This window comes from Sminthopsis crassicaudata, chromosome 3 (assembly GCF_048593235.1).
Source record: "Sminthopsis crassicaudata isolate SCR6 chromosome 3, ASM4859323v1, whole genome shotgun sequence".
Classification (NCBI taxonomy): Eukaryota; Metazoa; Chordata; class Mammalia; order Dasyuromorphia; family Dasyuridae; genus Sminthopsis; species Sminthopsis crassicaudata.
Genome location: NC_133619.1, coordinates 297,874,324 through 297,897,005, shown reverse-complemented (window position 1 = coordinate 297,897,005; position 22,682 = coordinate 297,874,324). Strand labels below are relative to the sequence as shown.

At 33.8% G+C, this 22,682-nt stretch overlaps 1 protein-coding gene and 1 long non-coding RNA gene across 2 annotated transcripts in view; one reads left to right on the top strand and one right to left on the bottom strand.

Annotated features, from left to right (window-relative positions):
* Nucleotides 1-424: 424 nt before the first annotated feature.
* CNKSR2 (connector enhancer of kinase suppressor of Ras 2) overlaps nucleotides 425-22,682 on the top strand; it is a 305,237-nt gene continuing 282,979 nt past the window's right edge. The window contains 1 exon segment of the mRNA XM_074300934.1: nucleotides 425-1,401. Coding sequence (XP_074157035.1) covers nucleotides 1,338-1,401 — 64 coding nt within the window. The 5' untranslated portion in view covers nucleotides 425-1,337.
* LOC141561422 (uncharacterized) lies at nucleotides 1,659-21,738 on the bottom strand. The gene is made up of 2 exons (XR_012488046.1): nucleotides 21,587-21,738; nucleotides 1,659-2,581 (listed from the first exon to the last, which is right to left on the bottom strand). It is a non-coding gene; the product is annotated as an uncharacterized LOC141561422 (long non-coding RNA).

Here is a 22,682-nt window from a genome sequence, read left to right as displayed (position 1 = left end):
GACGGAGACAGAGTGCAACTCTGCTGCCAGAATAAAGGCTTTTTGTAACTCGATACCTTTGCCCACTAGAGCTGAACTGCTGGAGGGCGGGGGGCGGAGGTGGGGGAGGTGACGGGTGCACCTCTTGCCACCGGTTTCTCTCGGAATCGTGATCTCTCCCTTTCCCTATAAAGCCCCTTACTCCCACTGGGGCCTCCAACTGAGGCTGCTGCTGCTGCTCGCACAGCTGCAGTTAGAAGTGCATCCCAGGCTGTGGGAGCTCATTTGGAAAATGCAGGTGGTGTTCCTCTGGTGTGCCCGGCCCCCACAGTCCTGGACCTCACACACACACACACACACACAGACACACACACACGCACACGCACACACGCACACACACACACACACACACACACACACACACACACACACACACACACACACAGCACTAGTTGAACTGAGGGTTCTATCCTCGCCCCCTTAATATTTAGAGAAGGGAGGTGAGAGGTTTGGAGGCGGATCTTTCTCTCCTGTCGCCCTCTCCTCATTTAAAGGAGTTCGAATAAGATATTTTGGTGGCAAGAGGCACTTCATTATTTCCGCTGGGCTGTGTGCTGTACCTCGGATTTTAATCTCCTTGCAAAAGGCAAGTCGAGCAGCCAGGGGGTGGGGTCGTGGGTGCGAGTGGGAAGGCTTGGTGGGAAGGCTTGAACCTCTTGGGAAAGAGACACCAAGACTTTGCTGGGGGACTGGAGGGCTCTTCTTCAAAGCCTTGGTCAAACAATCTCCCGCCCAGGCGTCCTAACCTAACCCTAGCCCTGCTTGCGGAAGGAACACCTAGGAACTGTGCTGGCAGCAGTAGTCACGGACAGCAGCAGCAGCATCGGGTGAGGGCAGCAGACGTCTGAGCGTGCTCAACGTCCCCCTCCTCTCCCTCCCTCTCGGGAGAAGACAGCAGTATGAATTGGAACTCTACATAGAGAGAGACAGACAGAGAGGGACGGAGAGGAGGAGGTGGGGAAACAGCTGAAGGGACTGAGCAGAAGGCGGAGGAGGAGAAGGAAGAGGAGGAGAAGGAGAGCTGGGATTTGACTGCGTCTCCCTCCCTCTCCCGGGCTGGGCTGCTTGTCGCTGATGCTCTAGGTTCGCTGAGAATTTGCAGCAGGGAGTGCTACCGGGAAACCTGATACAACAAGGCTTCCTTTCCTTCGGTTCCCCTGCTCCCACCCATCCATCTACCCAGAGATCGCCCTGTCCTCTCTGAGGAAGAAGAGGAACCAGAGGGGAAAAGATAAGATTCCTAAGGTGCTTTTTCTTTTCGAGTTCCTCGCCTGACAAAGAAATCGATCCTATTCCCAATGGCTCTTATTATGGAACCAGTGAGCAAATGGTCGCCGAGTCAAGTGGTGGACTGGATGAAAGGTAATTCCAATGGTTCAGACTGTGTGATTTGGGAAGAAAGGGGAGGGGGACGGGGGAAGAATTCCATTTTTCAATTAATTTGTCATTTCTTTAGGAATACTCTGCAGGGCATGGCTAATAGGTATAGAAATGCGTCTCCTCGAAGCCTAGCCATTTATTTTGTACTCCTAATGGAACCTCTTCTGGCCCAGAAACCTACGATTCTCCCTCCTCGCCCCCAGCCCCGCCATCATTTTGAATGATCTCAGGACTGGAGCTTCTTTGACTATCCTTTATTATACCCCCCCAACCACACAATCCCCATTCAGTCCACCAAGCTGGGGCCCTCTCTCTTCCTACCCTTGAGCTGTAAGGCAGGTGTGTTTACAGGAGATGAGGGTTTTTTTTTGGGGGGGGGGTACATCCTACGGGAATATAGATCTCTTTTGCACAGATTTTGTCCCAGTACACAGAAAACATATGACAAATCCGTGCCACGGGGGAGAAATCTTATTGCTGGCGCAGGGCTTGCCAGGGATAGAGCCAATCTGAGGATACTGATGCGGGGGCGATGAGAAAGCTTAGACTTTCAAAGTGATCTGTTGTCTCAAGCAGGTAGCAAAGCGTGGTTTATATGTGTCGCCTTTTAATCGTTTTTACTGCTATTTTCCTCTTCCCCAGTTACAGGAATATGAAGGAAAATCACTAATGTGAGAGTCCTTCAATCTGTTGTTTTTTGATCTCACCTTTACCTTCTAAGATCCCAAGTACCCACAGGAAATCTCTCGCCCAATTACCTTTTCCTCCCCCCCCTTTTTTTTTCTCCTTTTCTTAGTCTCTTTTCCACCTTTCCTTCCCCCCTTGACCCTTCTAATTTGCTATTTCGGGACAAATAGGAACACTGGGTCCGAGGCGATACTTAGAAATGGTGAGGCGCTTCAGCGGTATTACGACTGGTGCCGAGAGTGGTGGTAATAAACGGCAGAGGCTGCAGGGCTTTCCCCAGAGTCCACGCCGAGGATGCTCACCGCGGCTCTGGCGAATTGCTCTGCTTTGTGATGCACGAAGCGAATGGGATTGAAGAGACACTGTTGGATTTCCCCCAGGGACCCTCCAGGCAGGCCGAAATCAATTGTTTTCTATGCTGCAAGTTCACCCCCTCTGCCATCTCCTCCCCTCTTGGTTCACTGCAGATTGGACTCTTGACCAAAAAAAAAAAAAAAAAAAACCACAAGTCACCGGTGGTTTTTCATGTGCCGAAAAGTATTTTTCTCTCTTATTTGTAGTCTTCTTCCCCCCCTCCCCATCTTGATATGTTAGTTATTGCTTCCTCTTATCCACATTTGTCATTTTTAGTATTGGATGTAGACATCCATTAGATGTAAATACCCAATCCCAATTGGATTTTATTAAAAGACAGACTTCTTAAGAATTGGAGCCATCCCTGTCTTCCCTAGGACCATTTTACAAGACTAGCTATTGCTTCCCCACTTCACCACCCCCAACAACAAAAACAATAAAATCTTTTATTACTTACTACTAAAATGTTGTATAGTTTGAGGGGAGAAAGGGATTTTATCTGGAACCACATAACATTTGTCTTTTATGGGATAATGTAAGTCCACCAACAAAGATCATAGTTTATTATTCAAAAGTAGAGATGCTCTAGATGGAAGCTGATAAGGCTGCTTATAATTTATCATTCATGAATATGCATTAATGCAGAGATAATGTAGCTTGGCTTTCTATGCCTCAGGTGAGCAGTCACAGCCCACAGAAGACTGGAAAGATGTCTTCCCTCCTTCCCACTCCCCCTATATAACTCCTTTAGCTTTCTGTTAATTTATTTCTTAGGGTGGAATTTTTTCTTATATATTTTATCTCCTCCTTTCCATTTAGTTTGCTTTTCTAATTCATTTGCCTTAGTTTTTGTTTTTGTTTTTATCCTTCACTTGTAGACTTTTTTGTTTTTGCACTTCATCTTCCCTCCTTGGAAATTTCCCTTCTCCCAGTGCTATAGCTATTCCTCTTAGATGAAAAGAAGCCGCATTTACCTTCATCTATGGAAAGCAGGTTCTTCTCCTCAAATAAGCAATATTATGACACATGGGAAGTTAAAATGCTGAATTATTAATTGAATAAATAAATATTGCTTTGTAATTGATAAAAAGCTCACTTTAATTTTAGTCTCTGGCTAAACTCCCCAGAGAAAAAATATTTTGACACCATGGATAGTTATATTTCCTGTATAAACAGAGTTTTTTCCTCCCTCACAAATTCCCATGATGCTCCTAAGCAGAGATTTTTTGGGGGCATCATGACACTGATCCTCCATCTTCTCTCCCCTCTTCCAGAAAAAAACAAAAAACAAATTTTCCATTCCCTACTTTGAAGAAAACTCTCAACAGTTTAAGGACACTGGCACAACTCCAAAATATTATAAATATGTTGTTTCAATAGTTTGTAAACCTTATAGAATACTAGTTATCTATGTAAAATCAATTCTTTTTAAACTGTCAGAAATTTGAAACCAGGCTAACATTTTTCAGCCATTATATAAAATGGATATTGTAATTTTGAAGTTGGAGAACAGGTTTTAGTACCTGTTGGTGAAATTTTACAAAGGGACTTCAAAAGATAAAAACAAGGCACCTGAGAACCAAAATCATGGAATGCATGCACTGAAACAAATATTTGAATGATTCAGATTTCAAGCCACTTATTAGTAATATAATTGCCATTTAATAGTAATATAATTGATTTGAGGACTTGGATTCTTCTCTGCAGATTTCTTATGTCATCACAGGGTATGACTATTTGAGTTTAGCTATAAGTGGGATTTCATCAGAAAAACAGTAGCTGAAACACTTCTTATATTACCCTATTACTTACTTTCCTTTCTCTGAGCCTCTTCCCAAATGAATTTTATTATAGAGCATAGGGAAAATAACTTTTAATTCCTGCCAGAGAAATATTAATATTTAAAACTTCGCTTTAATTTAGGCTGCAGCTGTGGTATGGATCAATCATGTTCAGCATTGCATATCTTTTTATAAAGGCAGCATGAAAGGATGAATATGACTGGAACAACTGCAGCATTGTGGGAGTTCTTCACAGCAGCTACACCCTACTAATATGACAGTTTCATCATCCTTAAAATGTAAATCAGATAGCATATGTTTTCAGATATTCACAGCCATAAATAGTTATAACTATGCAGCAATGCACACAGTGTTCATTCTTAAGTACTTTTAAATTTGCTAAACTGAAAAGAAACCATTAAGTATGGAAAAAATGAAATGGCCTTGTATTTTTATGAATTACGTTGCTGTATCTTTTAAAAAGTGACACCTGAATTTAGCAAAGCAAAGAGAAAAGAATAAAATCAATAAGTAACAAGTTGATAAGATTAATAACATAATGAAATATGCATAGTAAAGATCTTGTACATTACACATAGTGGGTACTTAATAAATGTTATTGATTAAGTTAATCATTCTCCCCTTGCCTACTTTTTGAACTATTTACTTCATTACACACACACACACACACACACACACACACACACACACACATTTACTGATAAAATCTATAGCTTAATTCATTGCCCATTGATTCCAAAAATTTTATAATCCTGGTGGTAGTGTTAGTTCTAGAAGAAATATCAGTTGCCTGTGCATTAGGAGTCTGAATCCACAATTGCATGTGGATCATGCAATCATCTAAAAATGACCATGCTTTTTTACATGAATTTCTGAAAATAGCAAATGAGTTTAAAAGTAATTATTTTAAGCTTTAAGTCTTTAAGTTGAGAAGAAATTCTTCAAATTGAAGGCGAATTTTGTATTTGCGTGGAATTTGCACTTTTATAAGATTTAAACATTAACAACATTTCAAAAACAGTGTAAATAAATTGACTATTGGAGATTTAATACTCAAACAGAGCTTTACTATCAAAAATATTGCTAAATTCATTTTTAATCTGTCTTCCTAAATTGTTTAACTCTTTGAAATATTGTTCATGTCTGCTTAGTTTAACACACATTATCAAAACCTTTGCCAAAGGATATTTTACATATAATTATCACAACTTCCTTTTCTTCCTTTCCAGAGTACTATCCCCATCTCACTGAAAATATGCTATATATTAAAGTTAAATAATTTCCTACAATAACTTTCCTCCTATGTTTGATTATTGCCTGCTCAAAATCATTTATTCTCACTTAATCTGGCTTTTCTCATTTCCCTCTTTACCTAAGTGGGTACACTGGGCTCCCAACTAGTCCGCACTTCTTATTCTCCAACTATTTGATCTTGAAACAATTTCCTCATTTCATTTCATATACCATATTTCTGCCTTCAGTTCACAGTTTCAGGTATAAAAATTATACTTTAGAGAATGAACTCAACTACAGCTGACTTTCTCCTCACTACAGTTTTATCTATATGCATATACTTATATTAATTTCTCAAAAGTTAATGCCCTCTTTGAAAGCAGATACATTTCTATTACTTATTCCTCATTTCTATTACTTATTCCTTATCCCTAAGTGTTTACTACTATTTCAATAAATACATATTAACAGATAAAATGGCTTTTAAGAGCATCATTTCTAGTCAGTATGATATTGAATCTTGACTGTCTTTTTCCAATTGGTAATCCAAACAGCATGTTTTAATTAATTTTAGTTTAAGCTCATTATATTATGGTTCATAGTTAAAGTTATTCACAGTGGGGAAATGATCAAGGTTAAAATTGATTACTTTTTTGCTTTCTCTCCAAGGGAATAAAGTATTTATAACAGGAAAAATGAAATAAACAAAAGTATAAATGTAAAATGTGGTAGAGAGAGAAAATATATTTATAAGGACATTTCTGTCATTTGTTTTCCCTTAATAAGACTGTACCTTTTCTCCTCATTTTTATATGCATTTTATTTTATTTTCATCTAGAGCAAAGGTGAACTTTTATCTTAATCTTAGTTTTATAAAGGAAAATGTCCATATTTTCAGCAAATATTTCTTTGTTAGAAATTAATATCTAGGAAGAATTTTTCTTTGCTTGAAAATAAGTAGGGTAGAAAATTCTATGTGTTATATATAATGTTATTATAAACACATAACTTATCAAATTGATCCATATTCTCATTTACTTCTATCAACACAGGTTCTCTTTTTTCAATCCTTTAGTGAATAGCTTGTTTAAAAAATATTCATCAGTCATTTGAGGTTTGATTTTTTTGCAATAGGAATGTTATTATTTATCTTACATAAAGCATGTATTCATCCTGTCCATAGTGAGGAATATAATTCAAAAAGATAGTTTTGTGAAAATGGTTATTAAATATGTCCTACCTAAAATACTTAAAACATTGTGTGCTGAATCAAGAGAGAATAGCATATGCAGATAGTTTCTTCTGACCATTATGTAATAACATTTATTTAGTACTTGTGTATGTCTGGAGCTGTGATGGGATAGCTATTCTGTGTGCTTATGATTTAAAATGAAGAATCAATGCAAGGACACACAGACACAGAGGTGACAGTTCAATTGCCAAGTGATAAATTAAGTAAAGAATAAGAATTTGCATTACTTATATTCATTAAGTGCTAGAGGCATGGTAGTAGAAAATGAAATTTTATAGTCATAGAGAGGGAAGATAATGCCTAACTCTGAGGTAAGATGGCATTTGTTAAAGCATTGGAATTTCAACAGGTTTATGAGTATTAGAAGGAAAAGTAATACCATAGCCATATTCAAAGATGAATATACTGTAGGAATAAGGCCACGTCTCAAAAATCTATGTAAGTGAGATGATTACATCAGGGGACAATATGTACATTTCCCAGGTTAAAGGGGAGAAGAGGACAGAAAAATAAGGAGAGTGATAAAGATTAAATAGTACAAAATAAAATCTACATTTCACAAAAACAGAAGGCCCAATATAATAGCCTTATTTTAAATAGATTCTGCATTACAGAAATTATAGGTGTCAAAATGTGCAGTAAAGAGTATACAGTGCTTTCTCCTATCAGAATGTAACCTACTTCTCAGTAATGAATTTGAAAAAATGCCAAAAAAGCAAGAAAATATATTATTTATAATGAGGGCCAAACCTTTAATTAATTTTGAATTTTATTAATCCATGTTATTACATAACAAAAAGAATTAGGTTTTTATGTAACTACAATACTTTTATAATGTCAGATGTCATTCTTGCATCACTGTTATTCAATATTTTTTTTAGCTGAGCCATAATGTAGTCAGGTGTTTGGTTTTATATAGGGTTTTCCTATATCACTGATTGCATTGCATAGTGCTTAATGTATGAGAAAGAATGGTGATATTAAATAATATATTTAGAAGGCTGAGTAACCTCTATAGATAAAAATTCAAATCATTAGAAAAAAAGCAAACTAAGGACATCAAATATATTTTTATGGTAATGACAGTATCATAAAGTGTCTGATTAATGACATTTTCAGTCAGATTTATTATTTCAGGTGACAGCTGAATACATAATGAATAAACTCATAGTTACTAGATGAACTGAATGGAATGGTGATTTCTCTTTTTAAGATGGAATTCATTTTCTTCTACTCAGTATTATAAAAATACTTTCTATCCAGAAGAGGGCATGATATTTGAAATCTTTTTAAATGAAAAGAAAATCCTTAAATCAGCTTCTCACAGATGGCTAAACAGAATGTAAATCAGTTAGTCCTTTTTCCTTTTGAGAAAGCCTATGAAGTTCATTACCATTCAATTTGAATTCCTTGTAAAGCAATTTTTACAAATTACATCACAGACCTGAGATTCATGACCTCATATGCCTGTTTAGTCTAGAAATTATATAATTGCTGGGTGTAATCCTAACTCAAAGTTGAGATACCATCCCAAAGACCCTAAATTGTTATTAGACATATTTTCTTTGGAAATATTTATCGTTTAATGGATTATTAACACTTTTTTTGCTTATCCTGAGTTACTAATGTAGCTCTGCCATTGCCAGCCCAGAAATAATTTTACTTATAATTTAAAAATTAAAATATAGTCTTGAGAATTCAAGACAATGTCAGTTTTGAAAATATTTTATTAAATATTTTGAAAAGCCATCTTCCTTACTTAAGAATACAATGATAGAATTAAAGATTTTATTTGCTTGTCACCATGTACCAAAAAATCCTCAATTGTCCTCTTGGTTTTTAATATTGTAAAATATGTAAGAGCATTTTTATAGTCTAGAAACATGAACACTCTTTAAATTTTTAATTAACAGAATGAAAAGGATAGAAGACCTCTTTGGCTTAATGAAAAATGTAATCTTTATTATATATAAAGTTGAAATTGTATTTAAATTAAAATAATACATAATGGCAACACAATGCAAAATGTCATATGAGGAGTTGCTCATTCCAGCTTTATGCAATTTTGGGTAGCAATCTTAATAATTCTAATAAGTTTACTGATAGTTTATTTTTTTAAATCTTCCTTGTTGAGACCAGAGTTGTTAAAAACTCCAGAATAAAACCTCATTGTAAAGCTGAATGTCATAGGACACCATGTATGAAGGGTTCAAATGAACATAATACTATTGGCCAGTACATGTGTTTAAAAAAAAAAAAGATATCCCTAAGAATTTATCATTCTTCAAATCTCAAGTAAGTATGCTGAAAATCTTTAAAATTGAATTATGGATTATAATTTATTAACTTTTAATGATGTAGAACTTATTAGAATTCAATGCTTTTTTCCCTTTCTTCGATGTACATTGAGAAAGTTAATATAATGAAACATGAAAACAGCTTCATGTGGTATCAAACAGAAAACATTCATTAAGTGCCTACTGTGTACTAGCAACTAAGAGAGATGGAAAGTTTAGATAAGACAGTCCAGTAGTCAGGATGAGACACCAAAAAAGACTTTTATAAAATAATTTATGATGGATGCTATGGGTTGCATACCAAAAGATTTCTGGTTATGGTGGAATTTAGAAAGAATTTCAGATTGGATAAGATTCTATTCAGGATTTTATTTATTTAACAAGCTACTGTTCTGCATAGCAGGACATTTTATTTGACTTTGTTGATAGTGTATTTTAAAATTTAATCTTTAAACTTTCATCTAACTACTCAGATTTCATCTTAAATTATAGCAATTATCTCTTAAAGATGACTTTCTTCTCTGGCTATTCCAATAGACCAATTTCAGAGAAAAACAATATGTGTTATAGGTTAACTTCTCCAAAATCCCCCCTCAGATATTGTAACTATTATCTAAAATTGATTTAGCCTTATAGACATTCCAGATACAGCCAGAAATGATTTTCTGTATCATATTTTAAAGTCTAAAACTCAAACTTAAAATGTAATTTATATAAAATGGCAATGTTTAGGTCTCAATGTTGTCACATCATCAACTAAAGAAAATAAATTTAGTATAATGGCACATGTGTTTTGGGTCATTTACAATGAAGTTCATTATAATGAGAAAGTTAAAAGTACGATGTATTTTCACTGCTGGTTTAATCATCTAGGAAGTGAATTGTATTAAGTTGATTAATCAATAGAAAAGGTAGTAGAAAGAAAGAGCTTTCTGATATTTTTCTTTTTCATTTGAACATTTTGTTCTGTTGGTTTAAAGATGATTCATAAATGTGTGTATATGTGTGTGAATTTGTGTATACACACAAACACACATATACACACATATATGTATATGTGTACATATTTCCTCAAGGGATTTCTACAAAAGGGCAATTGTAAGTTTCAGCTAGGTATAACAGAAAGAGCACCGGAGTTGAAATGAAAAAAAACAAATTCAAATGCTTCTTTGGACATCTTTGGACAACTATTAACAGCGTGATCTTGGGCAAATCACTTAGCATCCCTCAGTAAATTACTTTATTTGTAAAATGGCTGTATAAGTGATTATGGAGTGGGAAATTGGAGAGGAATGTTTTCATCCACATTTTTTCTTATTATTTTTCCATCTACCATCCATTTTAATTTTTTAACATAAATTAATTTAAGAGAAGGCTATGATCTCTGTATGTTTTCTTCCAGTTTTTTTAATGCTTGAATGAAGAAATCATTCTAAGAGGCTTTGTTGACTGGTATTTTGCCTTTCATAGCAGATAAGGCATGTCAATGATTAAGCAATTTTACTGTAGAAAGTCCATAGAATCACAGAATTTGAGAGTTGGAGGGGATATCAATAGCCACTTAGCCAAATTCATAAATAGTTGAATGCAGTGATAGCTTTTTTTAAAAACTCCCTTAGGTTTCTGTGTATCATTGATGGAAAGCACCCCAGGATATGAAGTAGTAAATAAAAACTAATGTTTTTATTTACTATATTTATTATATAGTCAATGTTAACATGTTTGCTACAGCTATATAAAATGTTTTAATGTTTAAAGACTTATTAAAGGAAACTTCAGTTATCATTTACTTAGCCACAGGCAAAAATTATTTCCTACCTCCTTCCTGTCCCATTTTCGATTCTTGCATACTTGTATCAGGAAACCCTTGGTCAAATTCCCAAGAAGCTCTAGCTGTATAGATAATTGATACTTATGTGCAGAGGCAAGTCTTTTTACTTTGGAACTTATCAGATAAGAATGACTTATGGTCCATAGCCCAAGGTATAGAGTACAAAATAAGGGTCTTCCAACAATGAGTCTAAGAGTCTAAGCCAATCATTGCCTCAGGATTCCAGATTTATATATTTGGGAATGTAGCCAACAGGTGGTTTTCAGAGTCCTCATCAGTTTAAATATTAAAAACTTCACAGAGACTTTGTGAAGTAGAAGAGTCTGTTAGGAAAATGTAGCTTTTAAATTCTAGAACCTAGGTTTACAAAGCATAGAATGAATGCTTGAAGTTAACAGCCTTTATAGATTGAAATGAATCTGTGTTTTAGATAGCATTAAACTTCACAAAACTTAAAAGAATCTCTTGAAAAATTTGCAGAAAAATGGTAAAGAGAAAAGTAGAATTTGACATAAGGACCAAAAATAATCAGAATCCTGAGCTAAAGCATTTTCTTCCATGCTCATCATTTTAGTTATAGTGCTGAATGTGTATCAACTTTCCCAATCCCACTAATGTTGTTCAATTAAAAGATGACATAATATCATAGGATGTAGAACTGTAAGGAATCTTAGAGGTCATCTAGGCCAACCCCTTCATAATTCAAGGAACGTGAGATATAGAAAGCTAAATGATTTGTCTAAAGCAAATTACAGAGTAAATTACAGAGCTGGGCTTCAAAGCCACGTCTCTGACATTAAATAAAACAGAATTTCCACTGTGCCATGCTAAAACTTTTTTATTCAGAAGCTCATTCTTGTTACTCTGATGTTACCATATATTTTTTTCAGATTACCATATAAATTCACATATATAACTAAGCAATTATTGGTATGTTGAATCGCCTCATAATGACAAGTTTTCTGACATGCATGTGATAAAGTTCATTTTTCTTCTAGTTTTACTTCAAACACAATGCCTTGAAATTATTTATGTAGAACCTCATTGAAAGGCAACATGATGAAGAAAGTTTTTGTTAATCGGTTTAATAATGCACAATAAATTGTAAAGACAATGATCATATCATAAAAGACTTATAATTCAATGCAGTGCAATTTAGTCCAGCTTTTGCTAAATTAAAGATAACCACTACTTATGCTATATTACCACTCATCTTTTCTTCTTCAGTTACTACTGCCATCATCCTAGTAGTATAAACTCTGCAAGTTCTCCTAAACATTGTCCATGACCAGAAAGGCATGAATGAATTAAGATTTACTTTGTTCATGTGAATTAAAAACAGTTTTTGAGTCCCCACCCAGATCTGTTGAGATGTATCACTGTATTGAAGAAATATCATGGATCACCACCAAAAGTTTTGCTTGAAGTTTTTAATTACATCAATCTTTTACTTTACTGAGTTTGATGAATTTTCTACTCTATGCATTACTTTTTAAGTAACTTAAGTTATTCTGTTTTTAATGACTTTTTGGCCAAATCCAATGGCAATAAATCTTTTAAAACATGTCTAGTCTTGCACTCACATGGTAGATATACAATTGGTCATTGAAGCCCATCATTGGGCTCTCCTGGTCTAATGGCCTTGACATACCAAAGCCATGCCTCTGCTATAATAAGACAGTGTAGGAAGACTATCAAAACACAATAATTTCTTAATGTCATTCAATGATTAGTAGCCTTTTTAGAGTTGGCCTGTAATTCTCTGTTAGGGAAGTAGATTTCCACTTTTGAAAAAGCAGTGATAATTTTGAAAATCAAGAGGAATTAAAATTATGGTTTGGGATATTTTTGAGAATTCCACAATATTCCTTAAAATTATGAATACATGCCAAATTAAGCAGTTTGGCAAAATATAAGTTTGCAATTTTTGTAATATTGTTCCTTTTCAATACAATTATCTAATTTTATATTTTAAATAAAATAGGTTCTTCATTGTATATGACTGACATAGTAGCTTGATATTTTAATTAGTTTGACTAAAAAAAAACCTTCTTATTACAATGGATTGCTTGCTGGAGAAGAGAGGGAGAAAATTATATAAAAAACAATGGATGAGTGAAATATATCTTTAAAATTAAAAGAAAAATATAAAATAAAAGAGTTTCTAATATCAAAGAAGAAATTAAAAAGTCTAGAGATTTGAATCATCATGCTGACAGAATTGCTTGTAATGATGATTAGTAATAGAGATTTGAAGGATTGGAGACCATCAGAGCTCTCAAAGTAGGATTATAGAATTTTTAGAGATCACCAAGTCCCATCTTCTAATTTTTACAGATGGAAAAATGGGAACCAATTTAGGTTAAATAAACCTAGCAATTGCTATTACTGATCTACTCCTTTTAATGATAGAGCATCTTACCCTTCTTTCACCATATGATCATTCAGTACTTTTTTCTCAATCTATTGACATAAATTGTCAAATTTAACCTTAAAAAGGAGTAAAATGAATCCAATGTTAAAAAATAGAAATCTTTTATGTACAAAGAACCTTAATATTTTATTTCTAATAGCTAGACACTTTCTAATATACTGACACTCGATTAAAAAATTGTTGATATAATAGTGCCCTCTAATTCTAAGTAAACTGTTGATAATTTCACATGAAATCTGATTTTTAACAAAGTTCAATTTAGTGAAAATTTCATAATAATGAAGAAGCATGGAAGTCCTTCCTGTGCTCAGTCTTTTATTTCATTCCATATCCAGCAACATATTTGTATGAACATTTTGTGCCTGCCCTCTTTGAAGTACATTGGAGATGTTTCGTCAGAAATGAAAGCACATTCCATCTTTCGCTTCTGGTTTTCTCAGTGGAATAGCCTGTGTTCTGAATGACTCACCTATTCATAGAATCAAGTTGGGTTTTTTCAGTGAATAAGAGGTACTGTAGCAGCTAGTTCCATCCCTATTGAGAGAAATTCTGCTCCTCTCTGCTGTGATGACTTTGGTAATCAGGACATGAAGGTAAGCATAGAAAATCCTTCACATGTACTACTCGAGAGGCAAATAGACTTTAACATAAACCTGAACTGCTCAAAGAATAGATGAAGTCTTATTTGATTCTTTTGTCCAGGAGCTAACAATATTTTTTGAGATAAAGATCATGAAAGAAGAAAGGGACTTTGGTGCTCCACATCTTTTGTTTAACTAGTTGCTCAGGCATTTCATTTATGTCTAGATCTTTATTTCCTCATTTGGGTTTTCTTGGCAAGGATACTGGAGTGATTTGCCATTTCCTTCTCCAACTCATTTTACAGATGAGGAAACCGAAGCAAACAGGGTCAAGTGACTTATCTATGGTCATATAGCTAGTAGTGTCTGAGGCTGGATTTGAATTCAGGTATTCCTGACTCCAGTCCTGACTCTAATCTGCTGTGTCACCTAATTGCCCATTTTAGTTAATCATACAAGATTTAAAAAATAATAACAACCTTTTTTATTTTCACAAAATAATAGCAATACCATTTAATGAGATCAGAAATATTTAATAATTACTAACATTTAATAGTTATTATTTATGTAATAATGATGATCAATAATTAATAATTCTTTAGTAATAATAATTAACAAATAAATGTGTGTGTGCTATTGGTGTTGTGGTTAGCTAGATGACCTAGATCTTTAGCATTGGACTTGAGTGAGAAAGTCTTAAATTCAAATTTTGCCTTTAGATTTTTATTAAATGGGAGACCTTAGACACAGTTTTTTTTTCTCTGACCCTCAAATTCCATTGTACTAAATTGCCTCTTACATAATTTTAACATATGCATAGAAAATACATAATTTGAAGTCATATTTTTAGACTACATTTTGCTCTATTAAGTCAAATCCTTTTCAATAATCAATAAACAGCATCCATGATAAGATCTTATATAGCTTTTTTGTTTTGTGGGGGAGGTCAAGAATAGTGATTTCATCACTTTAGGTCTATAATAATAAATGCTGAAACAAATTCTCTGTATATATGAACACATCTCAAAAACCTAATATAATCTAATAGATTGTGATATATGTTACAGAAGAACTGTAAGTTGGAATGGGGAGGATAAGATCACAGATTACAAAGCTTTTTTTCTTAGGGACTGTTAAAAGTTTGCTGTACTTATGAAACTAATAACTTCTAGAACCAAAATTTGCAAACAAGTGGTCCTGCCATATAATCTGCATCATGTTTTTATAAGTGAAAATGCCAGATATAACTGGTAAACAGATTTTTTTCCTTATACAAGTTAACCATCTTTTTTCTTATTCTCCCAGGGCATTCTTGTCATCAACAAAGAATGGGAGAAGAAATGTTTAATTGGTAGCTGTGTGGAGGCAAGATAGAATAGTAGCTTAAGAACAAGTGTGGAAGTTCAATCCTGTCCAGATGTGATCCAAGCTCTTTAGAAAGCATAAATGTACTTTTTGAACTTATCCCACCAATTTGCCTAATTATGAATAGTATATCTGAAAAAACGAGGGTAATTTTGATGTATCTAATCTATCATTTTAAGAAATTTTAAACCCTCAAATGAAATTCCAATGCAAAGGAAAGTCTTTTAAAATTGCCAACATTTTAAGCAACTGGGGACAGAGAATGATAACAAAAATTCAAATTCATCTGTCTGACCTGGTCAGCAAGTCAAAAGCATTTATTAAAACTCTTTTATGTATTAAATATTGTGCTAAGTCTTTGGATTACAGAGACTTGCATAAAATATTTCTTTTTTCAAGGTCATAGTCTCGTGCCTAATAGGCAACATGATTCAACCTTAAAGATTAGGGAGAATGTCAAAAAAATCACACCTACAGGATAAATTGGTGATAATCAACATTACAGGTGATCTAATAAAAAAGGTTGTTTGTAGAATGTGAGATAATAGCTAGGACTTGAGAAAATACAGGGATGTCAGGAGATGGAGATAATAAGGGAGAAAATTCCAGGGAACCCAGTGAAAATAAAGATGTAGTATTTTGTTCTAGGAACAACAAGGAATCCAGGTAAGATTTTAAATGATAAGCATTACAGGGGTGCTCAGAGATACATTTTCTTTCTATCATTTTCTGATGGCTGCTAAGACATAACGTTTGTGTCTGTTTCCTTGGGTAGTATTTGCTTTTAGATTTTTTTTTCTTTATGATCTGAATCTATTCAGATAATTTACTTCACTCTTTAGAAAGGGTTTACTTTTCAATTTTTTGCTTCTCAGTTCTTTAACCCCTTACTTTTTCTCAATGAAATATTTCCAAAAGTCCAGATTGCAAAGTTCTCATTGAGCTGAATGAAGTAACAAAATATAAGGTCATCATTGCCAAAGGCTTTTTGTCTTTGGTTATTGTAATGTTCTGTTGTCTCCAGAAACTGCCGATCACTCTCTAGGAGGAGATCTGCTATCTCAACTCAATCTCCTGGCCAGACTCTTCTTCCTCCAGAGTGGTCTCACCTCAATCCCAGAGTAGACTCTCTCTCCAGGCCCAATGTTGTCTTCTTTTATCCTCGCAGAGATTGTAGTGAGAACTCAACGGGGCTTGTGAGAAAATGCTTCAACCAATGAACTTGCTCCTTTTAAAGGGGCATGTGAGAACTCAGGGGCTTAAAGGCTTCTTTAATTCAGGCTTCTTAAAGGTGCAAACTTCTTTTAAACTTGTAAACTCTACTTCAGAAGATCAAAGTTATAAACTCCCTTCAAAGGCCCGAACCAAAGGTGTGAATTCTGAGCCAGAGAACTGTCCAGACAACCTAAGTTCTCATCTAACATCAGAGAACTGTCCTGACAACCTGAGTTCTCTCCTAACATCAGAGAACTGTCCAGACAACCTGAATTCTCACTTTATAATCCTAACAGGTTATATTTAATATAAGTGAGCTACGAGCCTTACCCTATAAAGTGACTGTCTATGTTATTGCTTTTTAAAGTTGTTATCTCCAATGCTCATGACTATTTTCTCAGTTACTATTAAATAATGTTCCATTCTTTTATCACCTTTGTCTTGGTTTCTATAAGAGTTTGATCATCGTTGATTTGACCATGATGACTCAATTCATTGTTAGATATGAGCTCTGACAAAGAAGTCTATATAACAAAAACAATTGCCATTAGTACGTAATGCTGCCATTCAGGGAACAGGAAGGCACTAATTCTCATAGTAGAAAGAAGGAATTATCAAAAACAAATGAACTAAAGCACTTAAACTTAAGAGAACTGAAAACAGAGGAAACTCACTGGTCAAACAATGCCTTTTCTTATCATAAGAAATATTTATGAGTGATAATTTAATATAAAGTGATTTATTATGATTTTTTTTTTGAGGCTGGGGTTAAGTGACTTGCCCGGGGTCACACAGGTAGGAAGTGTTAAGTGTCTGAGACCAGATTTGAACTCAGATCCTCCTGAATTCAGGACTGGTGCTCTATCCACTGTGCCACCTAGTTGCCCTGATCTATTATGATTTAAAAGCAAATTTACCATAGTATCTGTATTAGTTGATGAAGCAAATTTTTTATTCTCCTGGGGCTCTTCCCAGATAGTATTTGACATTTTAATACAAATAGGTGTTTGTTTTTTCTTCAGGCTTTTCATATTTTAGTTTTTTAACCAATTATGCATTTCCCTTTTATTTCTCTTTTCTCTTCTCTTCTTTTTCCTTTCTTTTCTTTTTTTAATATTCTCCTATCCTTTCTTCTTCTTTTCCTTTTCTTTCTCTTATTTTTATTTCATGTTTCTTCCTTTTGTTTGTTTTTTTTTGCTTTCCTCCATTTTTCTTTTCTTTCATTGTCTGTAATTTCTTTTAAAAAATGAGTCTCTATCTCATCTAAGTTGTAAATACAAAGGGCTATTTAAGGATCCAATCCCATTATTGATAAGTGTAGGATTTTTTATTTGTTCTGTGTCCAACTTTTATTATGTTTGTCTTTTATTATGTAATCTAGTGACCTATATAGATACACCACTTTGGTGCCAGACTTAGAAGAGATGCCTGATCAGCTTAGCACACTGTAGTTCAGAACTAAACTCAAGAGAACTGCCAGTCTCAACTTCACAAGTAGTTGGGATGACAATTATGTGTCACCATGCTTAGCCTGTGGTTTCCAGTATTATTAGAATCTCATAATTGAAAGGGGCTTAAAAGATAATCCAATCCCACTGGATCTACTCAAATTTATCAGTGTTCTTAATAACTTGCCCAGAAATACTTAAGATAATCTAGATGTGGCACAGAATACAACATGACTGTTATACCCATTATTCTGGGTTTCTTATAGCATTATTTTCAAAAGATTGTCACAGGTTGACTCAATAAGTTTGTGGTCAAATAAACCCTCTAGATCTCTTGCCCGTGAACTGCAAAGCCCCATATTTTTCTAGCTGGTAGCTGTACAGTTGAATTGTTGAAACAAGCTATAGAATCTTGCATAAATCCTGAATTAAATTTAACCCCAATAGATGTGGCCCTATCAGGAGCTTTTTAGTTTCTAAATCTGTTATTTGACAAAATTAGCTGTCCTTTCCAGCTTTGAGTCATAAGCATATGTGATAAGGATGATATCAAAGCCAAGTTGTTGATAAAATGTTGAATAGTATAAGTCTAAAAACATATGTCAAGGTAATTGATTGTATTATTTTTTTTAATGTGAGTGAACTGAAATCATTGAAACTGTCATTTTAACTTCAAAGATTTTTAGAAAAAAAGTTTTCAATATGTTTCTTTGCTGTCTCTTTTTTAGATTTTTTTAAATAATTGATTTTTAATGATATTGTACAGTAATATAAGAAACTTAAGATTTTATGGACTACTGTAATGAATGACAATTCCATTTTTCTATTTTTCTTTCAGTCTTCAATCAGTTCATATAATTTTTCATTATCATTTGAAACTTCTAACTGCATTCTCCTGAATAGCCTCTTCTCTGGGTTTTCTTGATAACTATCTTTGGGGCCAGCTGAGTGGTACAGTTGATGATAGAGGTCTGGGCCAGAAGTCAGGAAGACAAAGTTCAAAACTGTTCTTAGAAACTTTCTAGCTGTGTGATATTTGGCAGGTCTCTTAACTACTGTCTGCCTATATACTCATCAATAAAATAGAAATAATAACAGCATCTCCCTCTCCATGTTGCTGTGAAAATCAAATGAGTTTATAATTATAAAGCACTTAACATAGTGCCCAGCACATAGTAATAGCTAATGTCAGCTGCTGTTGTTTCATCATTCTCCTCTTACTTTAATGTTCACTCCTTTTAAATTTTTTTTTCTGGTTAGAAATCCACACCACACACCCCAATTATAGATATATCCAAAGGCTCTTCCCTTCTTTCTCTATATCTTCTCTAGGTGACTTCATCATCTCCCACAGATTTATTATATACATATAAATAACTCATATCTATATATCCAGAGTCAGGCTGTCTCTTGAGCTTCAGTGTCTTGTGGCCAATTGCCTAGTGAAACTTTCAAACAGATGTGAAACTCAAACTGATCCCATTCTCATTCCCCTAAATGCACCTATCTACTGAAATTCCTTATTTCTGACAAAGGCATCACAATTCCAGTCTTCCAGATTTGTAACCTTAGCATTGTCCTTGATTTCTTTATCCCAGACACCCAAATCTTGCTTTTTCTATTTTTTCATCTTTATCATAAAATTCTTTTCCAAAAATACAGTCACAATTTCAGTTTAATACTTTATCTCTTAAGATCTAATTCAGTTCCAATTGATCAATGATGGGCAGAATCAGCTACATCCAGAGAAGGAACACTGGGAAATGAATGTGAACTGTTTGCATTTTTGTTTTTCTTCTCAGGTTATTTTTACCTTCTGAATCCAATTCTTTCTGTGCAACAAGAGAATTGTTCAGTTCTGCACACTAGAGTATATCTAGGATATACTGTAATATATTTAACATATATAAGACTGCCTGCCATCTAGGAGAGGGGGTGGAGGAAGGGAAGGAAAAAGTCAGAACAGAAGAGTCAACTCAAGAATTATTTTCTCCCATCCCTCACATCCAATCTGTTACCAAATACTGTTTATTCTGCCTTTGCAACATATTTCATACATGTTTCATTCTCTTCTATCCTGCCACAAAACTAGTCCAGGTACTTATCACTTCATTCCTGGAATATTTCAATAGCATTCTAGTTGGTTTCATGTCTCCCTCTATTCCAGTCCATTCTCTTGTTAAATTGATCAACCTAAAGTATAGTTCTTACCGTGTCACCCTCATCTATTCAACAAATTCCTGTGATTCCCTAGAATCTCCATTATCAAATATAAAATTATCTGGCATTCAAAGCCCTTCATAATCTGAAACACTTCTATTTTCCCAGTCTTTTTAATACTTGTGCAATAATATACTGTGCAATGCAGGGATTGAAGTCTTCTTGCTGCTTCTTGAATAAGATTCTCCATTTCTTTACCTTGGACATTTTTTTTGGCTCTTCTCCCATCTGTGGAATTTTCTTCTGCTTCATTTCTCCTCCTGATTTCCTTGACTGCCCTCAAGTCCCAAATATAATTTCTGTCTCTGTCTCTGTCTCTCTTGCTCAATAGAATGTAAGCTTATTAAGAATAGGGTATTTTGTTGTTTATCTTTGGGATATATTACCTAGTATGTGACACATAACAGAAACTTAATAAATGCTTCTTGACTAGTTGATTGATTGAGATTCATGAAAATTTTTAAGTGATTAAATACCATTCTTTTGAAAATTGGCACAGATTCCCTTGAAACAATCAAGATTGTGTTAAAGTAGCTGAGTTTTAGTCCCAGTTTCACAATTAGCTAGCCTTATGAGCTTGATTAAGTTGTACTCTTGAATTCCAAATTTCTAAAATTTTAGGGGGGTGATTTGATCAGGGTCTTTTTATGTCATGTACCCCTTTGCCAACATTAAAAAGTAAAAGTACCCCTTCTCAGCATAATGATTTTAAATGGATAAAGTAAAATGTATAGGACTATAAACAAAGGAAGCTGGTTATTTTGAAATACAATGATCAATTTAACAAAATTCTTGGACTCCAGTTAAGAATCCTTTGCTCTCTTACATTCCTCTAAAATATTTTCATTTTCTACTGCTTAGATTCACTCTTAAATTGTATGTGTAAGAGGGCTTATATAAATTTAGCTTTGGACTTCGTTTGTTTTAGAATCTTGAGTAAATTTTTCCCTTCAGAGTTTACAATTAAACTTATTGGAATAAAACTATGTATATTCTATCTTTACTCAAAAACTTACTATGTGAGAATTTTTTTTCATCTAATAAGACTAAGTTGACATATAATTTTTATAATCATTGATTTCTGATTTGATGTTTAGCTCAATTGCATTTCATTACAAAAAATAGTTCAACTACTATTTCATTAGAAAAATAAAAATGAAGAAAATATATACATTTCCATTTCATACATTTAATAAGTTGACTTTTTTCATGTAAATATATATAAATACATAGAATATTGAATATTGTTAACATGTCAATTTGAATATATTAAATATGACAAGAAATTATTTGCTAAAAATAATTTAGTGTTTTTTATTACATTATATAATTCTTGAGTTATTGAAATTTTTTAATGTGGAAACTATAAAATTTATGTGTAAACTAAAGATTAGTTATTAAAGTCCATATACTTTATAATCCATTATCCATTTTTGAGGGAAACTCACCCTTTCATTTTAGTTATTTTCTCAACATCATGGTCCTTTGAGCAGATTTCCTCCTGATGCATAAGCAAATCATTGAACAGATCACAATCATTTAGAGTCAGTCAGTCCACAAAAGTCAGCTTACCTTACCATCAGAAATCAGAGCAAACACATTCCATTGAGGTTTGGTCGCTAAGCAACAAGCTCCTCCCTTCCTTTTTCTTTTGTTTCTCTCTCCATGTTTAGTCCTCGAAAGTACAAATATCTCATTTTATCATGCAGGCCATGTGGTAAATCCACAATGGCTCCTGAGGGCCATTATCCAAATATCTAGACTCTTTATTAAGAAAATAAATCCCTCACTGCATTTAGTATAGTTTAAATTTGTGAACAAAGTCATTAGAAAGAATAGATATGAAATTTTAAAAATGAGAACATTAAAAAAAAAACTAAATCTACATTAGTATGTTGATTTAGAATGCCTGAAAACACAACTCTATACTTCTATTATTAATTGACTATTTAAAGATAATAAAGATATGTTTTTAAGTTCAAAAAGGTAGTAATATTAGTGGTATCTGTTGAGGAAGATTCATTGCTATTTAATGTCATCTTTCATGTTGTAGACATTATGCATATTATATTGTTCCATTGATTCTTCTTTCCTCAGTCTGAATCATCCCATATATCAAAATCTTTCTGTACTTCTGTGTATTATTCATAAATGTCATTTCTTATGAAGTAATAAAATTCTAGTATATTCATAAAACACAATTTATTTCACCCAGTCTCCCAGTGTTGAACACATAATTTGGCATATTCAAGTTTCTTTATTTGTTTTTCTTTTTCTCTCACAATGGATAGTGCTTCTACGAATGCTTTTGGATGAACTTTTCTTTCTCTCCTTTAAGGAACTTGCTTGTAATTTAAGCCTATCAATGAGATCATTAAATCGAATGTTATGAGGTTTCTGAAATTCATATTGTTTAATTGCATATTACCTTTCAAAATAGTGGGAACAATTCATGGCTCCATGACAGTGTGTTTTTCCATAGTTCTACCAACAATGAATTTCTTAAATCTTTTTTCATCTTTGAAAATTTTTGATGGACTTGGG